This window comes from Echinops telfairi, unplaced genomic scaffold, assembly GCF_000313985.2.
Source record: "Echinops telfairi isolate 266 unplaced genomic scaffold, ASM31398v2 ScPeMD7_7469;HRSCAF=8507_0, whole genome shotgun sequence".
In the NCBI taxonomy this organism is placed as follows: Eukaryota; Metazoa; Chordata; class Mammalia; order Afrosoricida; family Tenrecidae; genus Echinops; species Echinops telfairi.
The window spans coordinates 61,071,312-61,083,689 of NW_022111372.1; the positions used below are offsets into that span (position 1 = coordinate 61,071,312).

The following is a 12,378-nucleotide window of genomic DNA, read 5'->3' on the forward strand; positions in this document are numbered from 1 at the left end:
GGCAGAAAGCCTCACTTTTCTCCTGAGGATTGGCAGATAGATGGGGTCTCACTGCTGCCCCTTTACGCCACCAGGGTTCCTATATATGCGCATATCCCAATCTTCTTCCTAGGGTAGGGATAAGGGTAGATGGGCTCTGAAAGGGTCCCACCCACGACAAAGGGTTACAAACCAACCTCATTGTCATTGACTCAATTCCAACTCAGTGTCCCTGTATGGCAGGGCAGAACTGCCCCTGTGAGTTTCAAGATTGTAACTCTTTCCAGAGTAGACGCCTCAGCTGTCTCCTGCTGAGCAGGTGGTAGTTTCAAACTGCTGACCTTGTGGTTAGCAGCCCAAGTAGTAACTACACCACCAGGGATTAATTGGAACTAATGCCTTCTTATGCCTTCTTATCCCATGTTCCCAAGTAGAGAGGATCTGAGTTGATAAAAGATTAAAAAGTCACCAAGATTAAGCTTTCCATTTGAAATTCTTATCTAGGCACATACCATCAGCAGTTCCTACCTTCCCCTGAGTGAGATTTTTAATCCATTGGCTCCAGTAATTTTAAAAATAAGCTTTTAATCACAGTATCATTGGTGTGCAATATCTTTACATGAGACTAATTGTTGAGAAATGGACTGTCATGAGTGCTCGTAGCCAATGGAGGCCCTAACAAATTGGTCGATGGAAAAGAATCGTTATTCATTCCCCCTTTAAATATAATGCAGACACAGGTAAAATACTGAGCATAGAAACCAGGGCATTTGCTGACTCCTTAAACACTTCCTCTGAGCCAAAGACAAAAGAAAAGTCTATAGATGATTTAAAATTCCATAGTGTTGAGGATGATCCTTTGTGCTAGCAATTAATATGACCTCAAAAAAATGGTATCTGCAAACAAGACTCATGGAATAACCCCCAATTGTTCTATTTCGTTGGGGGGGGTTGGGGCGGGGAGTGGGGGGTGGAGTGAGAACTCAGAAGGGAAAACATGCCGTGGCAGCAAAGTTTCTTCAACAGCCCAAGTCATCTAAAGGAAGCAGTGCCAGCCGAGCAGGCTGGCTGAGCACCTTGTGACGGGTTGCAATTCTGGGGACACAAAATCCCACCACGCAAAGGCAAGCCCGGCTGAGAGTAATGAATCAAAGGGGCCTTCAGGACAGGTGCAGAGTCTGTTTCCCCAGCCTGGGGGAACCTCGGACCTCGTATCCGGCTTCTGTGAACAGCGAAGGATCTCTGGGAGCCAGACTTAGGAAAGAACTTTTGCCTCATCAGCTCTCTCCCTGTCTCAGCCAGATAAGGCGTCCTCTGGGACAGCTCCAGGAAAAGCCCGAGGGAATGACAGCTGAAATTAACTGAATGGGTGAGAGAGCACAGACAGGGATGGAAATCTCTGGCTTTTTTTCCCAAGGGTGATCTTAACCCCCAAATCTTCGACATTTACACAGACGTGGGGCAGAGTCCCACACTTACAGAGTTCGACCACGAGGTGGCTTCCATCGGTCGCCAGGTCCCCAGGGTGTAGGCTTCTGGGGGATGGATCCCCACCTCACCCCACCCCCGGTTCTTTCTGCCTAGCGGATTAGCAGTGATAACTTGCAAAGAAGAAGTTTGAGCCCCCAATGGCCTAGTAAAGGGAGCAGGTTTTAAAACTGTACAGAAGGAGCCACATTTCAACAGGGAGGAGCATTCTGCGGTGCCTCCCCATTCACAGGTTGCTTTCAAGTTCTTAGATCAGGGCAAGTGCAGGCAGGAGTGGTCTTGAGTAAGATGCAATGCTTGCTTCTTCTTAATGCGCCTTGTAATTTGCACATGTGCCACCTCTTTATTTATTCTCTTATTAACGGGTTTGAGTGTGTTAAACACCACAAGCCATAAATTGCCAAGCAGTGGATTAGACTGGGCTCTCTATGTCCCTGCCAATTGTCAGAAAGTGATACAGAATCTTGGTGCCCCTTCCACCAGCTTTTTCTTTGCCACCCTACCCCCTTGCCTCTTTCTGCCCAACAACCAAGTCTGATCTCCATCTGCCAAGAAGTGGTGTGTGTGAAGGGGGTGGAAGATGAGAGAGAGAGAGCCTGGTTTCTTATTGGTGAACTTGCCTATTGAGCAGCTCAGTTATTGAGATTAATAAGCTGCCAGTTTCCAAGGAAGACTAAGAAAACTACAAAATTAAAGTGCACTGCAACGTGAAATGCGGTTGGTGGCCAGGCGGGATCAGGGTGTCACAAAGGCAAGGTAAAGCTATAAAATAAGTCTGAGCTTGAAAGGCTAATGTAAAGGTCTCATTAATTTCCATGTTGCCTCTGATGAGAATTTAGAGGGGGTATAATGCTCTGCAATATGGAGAAATCAAGTTGCCTATTGATTTGAAAAGTGCTTCACTGCATTTGTTTCTCTCAGAATGAATTCTAGGTTGAAACCTCCCGCAAACACACGTGTCCACCAAAAAGAACGCAGGCCCACTTGCTTTAATATTCCCAAGACCAAGCTTGTCAGTGCTCCTGTCAGAAAATTAATCCTTAAGTAGAAAAATCAATCTGAGGACAACTTTGGAATCGCCTTCAGGATCTGTCTGGTGAGGATGTTTCTACAAACTCGCTGCTTCTCCGTGGAAACCATATTTACCAAAGCTCTTGCATTTCCATGCTCTAATCTACCTGTACCAGCAAGGAATCGAGATTAGACTCTGATCACTTTATCTCAAAGACAGGAAAGTGTGTTTATCGAAATCTTGAAACCCCAAAGGAAAAGCCAAAACCCAAACTCACTGTCACGGGGTCGATTCTGACACATAGAGACTGTCCCTATGGGACGAGTAGAACTGCCCCTGTGGGTTTCGGAGACAGTCCAGCATGGAGAAAGTCTCACCTTTCTTCCTCAAAGCTGCTGGCGGTTTGCAAGCTGCTCTCCTGGAGACGAACAGCCCAAGGCATAACCCACTATGCCATTCTACACGCCAGCCCAGCTCACTGGCATCAAGTCCATTGCGACTGTGCCCACCGCCAACTCTAAAGCTCACCACACCTAGTCCCTTATCAGAGTACCACCTCTTAGGAGCCTCTCCTCTTAGGAACAAAGGAAGAAAAAGCCCAAGAAACCAACACACCAGTGGCCTTAAATGAATTTCAACTCCTGGATTGCACAGTAGAGATGTGCTCCTTCAGGCATAATAGTTGCTATCTTGGAAGCAGATCGCCAGATCTTTCTTCCAAGGCACCTCTGGGTGGGCCCAGACCTCTGATCTTTCCATTAGCAGCTGAGTGCTGTTTGAGCCGCCCAGAGCTCTAACATAAGGTGACCAGATTTTAACATTGGTAAAGCGGGACACCATGGCTAAAACTCATATCCTGGCGAAATAGCCACATGGCAGCCGCAAACCGTATACCCTAGCTTGTCGTGCATTCTTTCCAAAAATTGGGACTCTTTTTGTCACAGAACATGGGTAAACTTGTTAAAAACCCGGGACTGTCCTACCACAAGTGGACGTCTGGTCACCTTACAACAGCGATGCTCAAAGGAAAACCCAATGGCCAAGCCATGGTAGCTAGGTACCAGTAGCAGTTTGGTTTTCTCCTACCAATTTGGCAAAGCCAAGTGTAAAAGATAAAACCTCTGTAGTTCATGGGGTTAAAAAAGACACAATGCTTCTTCCTGCTATGTCAACTTACTCTCACAGTTGATAATAAACGGAGCATCTAAGCTGCTGCCAGTCAGCTCACGTGTCTCATCTGCAGCCACCACCAAGGAGCAGTCAGTCCTCGGAGTCTCCATCCCTGGGATGGCTTGATCCTGCGAGCTGCAGTAAAGACTCCTGGAGACCTTGCCTGGCTGATGGTTTTGACAAAGACTAAGTCTATGTCAGTAGCCATGGTGGTTTAATGGCTTAGGAATTGGGCTGGTATCCTCAAGGTCAATGGTTCAATCTCAATAGCTTCTCTGTAGGAGAAGGCTGAGACTTTCTGCTCCTGGAAAGATTTCCAGCCTCAGTAACATGCAGGGGCAGTTCTACAATGTCCTGTAAGGTCGCTCCCATCAGAATCAACTTGGTGGCCAGGAGTGCGCGAGAAGCCTGTGTTCAGGAACGTACTAGGAGTCATTCCTTCATGATTTATCGTCCAGTGCCACTGGTCCATAGAGGGACTTCCATGGACTGGGCAAATGAATTCCTTTGTCGTCAGGATAAACATTATTTTTTTTTCATAACAGCACGAAAAAAACAAAAGGCTTATGTATTATTATTTGGGGGGGGGCATTGAAGGTTCCGTGGTGGAATTCTCATCTCCCTTGTGCGGTAGCCACGCCCCTTTGTCATCTGAGGCCTGCCAGTTCCTACAGCGCGGAACAGCTTTCAGCAGAACTTCCGGATGAAACGGACTCTCCACCATGAGCTGGCGACCCACCCTGAAAAAGAGTCCACGCCAGCCCAGGGAGTCACCATAGCGCGGTGCTCTGTACTGGAGCATGGCCGCGCTGTGGGGCCGGCATATGCCCAGGGCCTACTCCATAGCAGCGCACATGGACAGCGGCGCTACCCAGTGAAGAATAGAGGCTTTGTCACTGAGTCAGTGCAGGTTCAAATCCCCGCTCTGCCGTTCTCAGATTTATGTGTACAACACTTAATCTCCCTGAGCAGCTGTTTCAACTTCCTTCAAAATGGGGTTTGTAACACAGGCCTAAGAGAACAGTTAAAAAGACAAAAGGGGCTCATGTCTGCAAAGCTCAGGGCTAACCAAAACATAGTTGATAAAGACAAAGTGTTATTTGCATACATATAATCATTTCGAATAGCTGGTAAATTCACCAAAATTCCTGGAGAGCTATTATTTAGGGAAGAGAATCAATTGCTGAGAGCTATGGACATATTAAATAGGCTTTTATTTGTACGTAGATAACTTTTCTGTCACATGTATTATCTCAGAATCAGAATAAGTTTGCCAATACAGCGACTCTTCATTCCCTTGTTGCAGCATAGATTTAACATGTCCAGAATGCAACTTTTATCTCCTGCCTCCAGATCTGCGCCTCCCTCAGTAACTGGCAGTGCTCTCCACCTGGCCTTCTCAGTTAGAAAACTGGCTGCCATACTGACAACTGCTTAGGAATCTTTAAGTTGTTTCCAGCTCCCACAGACCATGGGTGGGTTACAGTAGAGCTGTACAGGTTTTCAATGGCTGCATGTGGGTAGTAGATCGAACCTCCCACCTTTGGGGTAGCAGCTTGAGCATGGTAACGGTTTATACCACGTGCGGACTCGCTCTCCAAATCCTATTCCTCATTCATCCATGCTGAGTCTACCTTCAAATTATGCCTCCTAGCCATGCCCGGTCAGTGCCACCACCCTGTTTAAGGTTACATCATCTTTCCTCTCAGCTAGTAGGCAATCCCTCCGAACCAGCCGTTGACTCCTGCCATTCCTTCCACCCTACCCACCCATCTATTCACTACATGGCAGTACACATCACTAAACACAGAACAGAACCACACCGTATCATCACTCTCTGGCTTAAATACTCCTACGCATTTTCCTTGTTCTTGGGGTAAAACCCAAGCCGTGCCCTTGTCTGCCCTTGGCTACCCTTCTAGCATGCTTTCTCTATCTGGAAACTTAGTGTTCTCTGCCTCACAGGCCACGGGAAACCTTCGGTAAGCTGATTAACAGCGTCTCATCCTTTGGTGTCAGCTTCACTGTGAAGTTCTCCCGGACCCATCTTATCTGTGGTACCTGTGTGGCACTCGACGCATTGGTTGTGAGAGAGCCTCTGTGTGGTGATTGTTCACCATCTGTCTAATCCAGCCTAGACTCTCCTTAAGGACAGGCACTTTGCTTCCTTCCCTGATGAGTCCTCAGTGCCAGCTCCACAGTAGGTTCTCACAGATGTATCTCAAGTGAATAATGAATGCCATTCCTCCTCACCCCCAACCTGCACACTTGTTTGAGCTTGAGGATCACGGGGACTTAAAGGAGAACAAATGCCTGGTACTTTGGGGCAAGCGTGAACTGGGAGGACAGGTTTGTCCTCCTTAGGAATTCTCTTTAGAGACCTGCTGTCTGCAGAGACTTGGCAAGAAGCTTGCTTCAGCAAAACGCACAAAGGAAGAAAAGTTCGGTCCCGTCCGAAAGCTCCCCCTCACCTAGTCTTCTCTTTGTGACCTTGATGTCCAGACCCGGCTTTTCAAGCAGCACCCAGTTCCTGTGGGAATCTGCTGGCTAGCACCTGGGGACTCGGAGGAAGCTCATGAAGGAGGGCGAGAAGAGGCAGGAAATCTTTCAGACCAACAACTGTGGAAGGAGCCTTGGCATTCCTGACGCACCCCCAGTGGATCAGTCATACGTACGTCTGGAAACCTTTGGGAGAGCTGTTCTTCACTCTACTGGTGCAGATTACTACATTGATCTATCGGGTCTAAGATAGCTATATACAATCTTGCTGACTTTCTAGATTTCAAACTTTAAAGGTTACGATTATAAGCACAGTTAAAAATAGCCACTCATTGTCAGAAAGTCAAATTGACTGCATTTTGGGATGATGTAAGCGAGCATGTTTAGGTGTCTAGTGTATACAGTGTGTAAAAAAAAAAAAAGATAAGAAATGTCACCAAAGTCCAGAAATTCTTGCAGGGATGTGAAAAAATAAAAAATCAAGGGAAATTGACTAAAAAGATGACAGATGATTTCTGCCTTTCCTCAAGCTGAAGTTATGAAAGTTTAAAAACTGAGAGCTTGTGACGTGTTGTCATGAATTAGCTTCTCTGTCTGTTTAGTTTCCAGGGTGCTTGGGGACAAGGGAACAATAGCAACTGGCAGCACACATGCCCTGAAGACATCTGGGGATGGAGCAACAAGGCCTTTTCAATGTCTGGCTAACCACACACAGCCTTCACTGTCAATTACCTTCCAAGACACCATGACATGACCGATGGGTCCTCCCTTCAGGCCACACTGCAATGTGCATGGCTTTGGAAGACGAGTAGTTAAGTGGGAGGGCGGGGGGCGGGGGGACAGAAGCAAAGACAAAACCCAACAACCAAGGTAGACCTGGAGATCTTTTTGCAGCTCTTTTCTTGTTTGTTTTTATACATGATTGTTTGCCCCACAGGCATCCAGCTGTTAGTGTGTACAGGAGGAATTGTAGTGAGACTACGTGTTTGATGAAATATAAATGAAAATTATACTTCTGTCTGTCTGGAATCAAGGATTGTTTCTCAAGATCTCCCCAAACACTTAATTTCAAATGAGTCTTCATTTATTACTTCAAGAAAGGCCAAATGCATAATTTATTAGCAGCTTTCAGTCAATATACCCTTATAAGCATGTTTCCCATGAGCCTTTGAGTAAAAATATGTTATGCTAATTCTATTAGGTGGGTACACAAGAGCTATCTAAGATAGTAAACAAGCTTTAAAAGGAGACACATGCGAACAAAGAAATACCTATCAACCTGGTGCCCAGGATCTAATTACCAAAGGAATCACCGGGAGCTGGTAAAATGGGTGGTTTCATCTATGCCAAGACTGTCCCCCACAGCTAGACCTCTTGGGTAGGACAGCCTGCACATATTGGTGACTGACGGGGACGTACCGGGTCTCCAGGGGCACGTTGCTGTTTAGCACCCAGCTGTCCTGGAGCTGAACAGACTCCGGAGTGGTTGCCAGGTCGTTGGGCGCAGGGGCCGGGGCGTGGATCTGACTGCGCCGGTTGGTCAGCGAGTTCCTGTTGAGTGAGTTGGCCGAGGAGTGGTGATGGGACAAGGTGTGATTGTGAGGAGGCGGGAGAGGCGGCCTCAGAGTTGACTGGCTGTGGTGGTTCGGAGGACCTGGAACAAGAAGAAACAGAAACAGCCATCAGGGTTGTGGGTCTCTGCCTCAGATATGCCGGGAACCTGCAGAGCAGAGTTCAGGACTGAAGCCTCTCTGTGGACAAGTGCTGATCAGCAGACCCAGGCAGACGCACCAGGATCCACGGTGTCCCAGAGAGAGGGACAGATGCGTAATTTACTTGCACTTGCCTTCCTCTGTAGCCAATGAATGAGACATCTTGGGAAACTAGGTAGGCAAAACCAGGCAGACAGGAGGGGTGAGTAGATTGATTTGATTCATAATAACGAGGCAAGGAAAGCAAGGTGAAGTTCAAGACTAAGCATTGTTGAAACATGTCTCTATTCCATTTCCGAACACATGCCACACATTCCTTAGACACACTAATTATTTCTGTGGGTAGGGACAGAGTCCTGGTGGTATAATGGGCTATGAGTTGGGCTGCTAATCACAAGGTCAGTTGTTCAAATCTACCCTCTGCTCCTTAGGAGAAAGAGAAGTCTTTCCACTCCTCCTGTCAACAGTTACTGCTTCAGAAATTCATGGGACAGTTTGTTCTGTCCTCTTGGGTCACTATGAATCAGATTCAGCTCCGTGGCAGTGAGTTGAATTGATAGGTAGTAAGCTATGCCACCCTTTAAGTCAGTGGTGGCGGTCAGCGGCCCCTGACTGAGAGGGATCTCACGCATAAGGAGATCCACCCATTGTAACCCATAGGATTGTCATTGGCAGAAATAAATGGCCAGGCTTTCCACCCAAGTTCATCTTAGTTTAGAAGCTCCACTGAAACCCTTTCAGCATCAAAACAACATGCAAGCCTCCAAAGACGAGGGGTGGTGGTTATGTATGGGGTCTCCCCCATGGACAGGGCCGATGCTACCACCAAACCCCACGCTGAAGTCAGAGGAACGGACCTCAAACTTGGTCGGGACCAGGGAGCAAAGTAAAGCGGACCAAAGGTGGGTTGAGGTAAACTGGAGAGGGTGGGAGCGGCCCTCACTTCCTCCACGCACCTGTGGTCTTATGGGGCGGCGGAAAGGCAGTCACAGCACCCCTCTCCCCTGGTTCTCCCAGGAAAGCTGAAAATGTGGAGTTGTATTCAAAACACCCAGCATTTTAAATGTAGACGATGATCTCCCATGAGAATATGCACACGCCTACGTGTGTATACACAGAGGGGTTACATTGCTATGTTTTCAGGTATTCAAATTCCCAGCAAGATGCATTTGGGAGCCCCTGCCCCTTATCAGTAGGGTCCTCCTGTCTCCTCTGAGGGTTGAGCCTTCGGAGCTCAGCTCTTTGTTTAGAGAAGGTCAGTGCGGGTGTGTTCCAGCCATGACCTCTGCTCCACGTCACCTCCTGTTCTCTAACTTGGAAGTCCTCTCGCAAAGGTTAGCAAGGCCCCGCGAACATTGGCCCTGTAAAAACCACCCGCAACAACTCCACACAGGGTTTTCTGAGCAGCCCTTTCAAAGCCTGCGGTGTGAAATACTTTAAGCCTAGTGAAAACGAAAGTAGTTCACTATGCGACACAAGCCTATCATTTGGTTGTAATGGCTGGCGAAACATGACTTTTAATTTGTGTCCTTTGAGAAAGTTTAGTTTTTGAAGCCTCTAGTCGGGGTTGGCAACTCACCAGGTGACTGCCAAGCCTTGTCATTTTGGCCCCTGCCAACTCTGGCAACCCTCAGCCCCCGCTGTCCTCGCTTTAAGATGTTGGTGCGCGTCATTTAAACAACAATTCGACACACATTTTAAGTACTTGTCCCCTCATGTGGTCAGGCTGCATCTCCAAAAGGTGCAATCTACCTTCTAGGGTTCCCAAGCAACCCGCAGAAACAGTCCATGGAAAACGTGACACGCCAAGAAGATGCTAGGTTTGGAGGGCTTGCTGACCATCAAAAGCAAGGAGGAAAAATAGGAAGGAAACGGGTTCCTCAATGTTTGCATCGCTGGGTGGAAATTACCTGGGGGATCTGGTTTTTTTTTTGCTTTTGGCTTGTAGGATGTTTAGAAAGTGACAACTGGTATCAAATCCCAGTGGGAAATTGCACGGCTGTGTTGTGTAGATTTTAAATCGCGTCCTCTAAATGAACCTGTAATTCGTATTCAGCATTATGCATCAGTGACATTTTAAATATATCTTGGGGGGAGTCTCATAGCTCTAGCAGGCTATTATATTTTCTGGCATCGTTGTCTGTCTAGCAATGTGTTATTACACAGTTATTTAGCATTTGTCTGTCTTGGATTCATGGAAAGAGGTGGGGAAGGAGGCGAAATGATGTCATAATGATCCTTCAGAGATGTCATCCAAGCCCCTCATACATGGCTAATTAATTCTCATGCCTTTCTTTCCCCCACGGCTTCCCTCCCTTCCAAGTGGTGTCATTATTTCCCATTAGGCAGGCAATTATGAGACTTGCCTCCGGAAGAGTAGAGGAGTCAGTGCAGAGTGAGGGCCCACGGGCCTACCCTCCCCAGCCCCAAGCCCGAACTTTCCATCTCCCCCACCCACACCTCCGCTCTGCAGACCACACAGTCTCTGCAAGAACAAAGAGGCCATGTGTTGGACTCAATTCCCTAATTACGAGACCAGAACCACCCTGTTTCCTGTCTATGTACTCCAAGCTGAGGTTTGCTTGCCTGCCCCAGCCTGGGTGGCCTTTTTGTGTTCATCTGTGTTATGTGTGGTCAGCATTCCTGCAGTGGCTGCCTCTGTGCTGATGGTGTTCCGAGGGTGGTGTTGAGAAGGGCATGCAAGGGCCAACTGGGAGGCTGTGGCCCAGGTAAGTGGACTGTATGTTTTCTGGTACAGTGGAAGAGAACTCAAGGGTTGTCTCCCCTTTTCTCCAAATGAGAGGTGCTCTGGGCGGCACAAATGGTTTGCATTCACCTGTCAATGAAACTCAAAGAGAACCTATAGGTCAGGTTTTCTGCCCCTCTGAGTTTCTGAAATTGTAACATTTATTGGGAGTAGAAAGTTCTGCCTTTCTTCCATGGAATGGCTGCTGGTTTCGAACTGCTGATGTTGCATGTGTAACAACATCGATGGCAGTGGATTTGGATTTGGGGGATCAATGGAAAGGTGGGTGGTTTGAATCAGGACTTTGAACAGGTTCACAAGGATTCAGCCAACGGAAACATACAAGTTGTATTTCCCCATTCAAAGATAGTAGCCAACACACACGTTCAAAGAGGGCTTGGCTGCCATCTCTGAGTGGGGCACCACAGTTTGTTTCCTACTCAGGTCAGAACTCCACGGCTCAAGAGATTTCATTGCTGTGTCATGTGTACAGTGCCCTGTTTCCACTAGCCATGACTGAGTCACTTTGAGCAGGTCTGACACCTTGGCTTGAACCCACCTAGTGGCACCTTGGCAGAAACGTGCCTGGCAACCTGGGTCTACAAAGATTCCAGCAAAGAAAACCCTGTGCTCCCAGAGAAGTCCTACACTCTGCCACACAGGGTTTTGCCATGAACTGGGGGTCAATCTGATGGCAGCAGACAACAACAGAGCTTCCTAGGGAAGATGACAAAATCAGGGAAGAAGGAGGTGAAAGGATACTTGGATTCTCCTATAAAAAACATGTTATTTCCTTACAAATAAGTCAAGTTATGGGAAATAAGAAAAAAATTTAGCCAGCCACCTCAGTATTGGAAGGTGTTCTTCTCATTTCCTTTGCTCTTTTCCAATGTGACGTAGTGTTATATTTGCTCATTTATCTATCTACCCGACAATCGCATTTTCAAATGACACACAAGAAGTAGAAGGTAAAGACCATACAGGGTGGTCAATACTACCACTTGTATAAATACAGAGGGCAATACAATTCCAGCATCTACAAGGGACATGAAGTCAGATGTTGGAAGATAAACATGAAAAACTGGGTTCACGCTAAGGAACAAGTAACTGGGGATTGGACGACAGTCTCAGATACACGGAGATCACTTGGTATGACATGGTTCACAAAGACAATGTCATACTTCTTACTTTGGTGAGTAGAGACTGGGGTCTTATAAAGCTCACAGAGATCCATCTAAGATGCAGACATTGGTCTCTCCCCATCTGGAGGAAATAAGAGTTATGACAATCTAAACCCTTTACAAGCAACTAGACCATCGGTCTCCACAACCCTGAGACCAGAGCTAGATGGTGCCTGGAAGTGTTTTGAAAATATCACATTAGAAGGTAGATAAAGGGGAACATAACTAAAAATAGTAAAAGAGACCAGGCTTGCTGGTCAGATAGACACTGGTATGACCCCCAGCACTACAACTTTATGTCGTCCTTCAAGTCTGCAATTGAACTCAGCTCTACGTTAGAGTAATCAAATATTTGTGATAAAAATGACAGCATTTACCCAAGGATAGAGGAATGGAAACAGAACATACAAGGAAGAAGTAGGACAAATTTCTTTCTTTTTTTTTTTAAATCGTTTTAAGGGCTCATACAGCCCTTATCACAGTCCATACATACACCAATTGTGTAAAGCACATTTGTACATTCATTGCCCTCATCATTCTCAAAACATATGCTCTCCACCTAAGCCCCTGGCATCAGCTCCTCTTTTTTCC

At 46.9% G+C, this 12,378-nt stretch overlaps 1 protein-coding gene across 1 annotated transcript in view; it reads right to left on the reverse strand.

The window, feature by feature from the left end:
• TENM2 (teneurin transmembrane protein 2) overlaps positions 1-12,378 on the reverse strand; it is a 1,165,990-nt gene that overhangs the window by 357,037 nt on the left and 796,575 nt on the right. Inside the window, exon 4 of the mRNA XM_045284698.1 lies at positions 7,568-7,802. Coding sequence (XP_045140633.1) covers positions 7,568-7,802 — 235 coding nt within the window. The remainder of the gene's footprint in view (positions 1-7,567; positions 7,803-12,378) is intronic.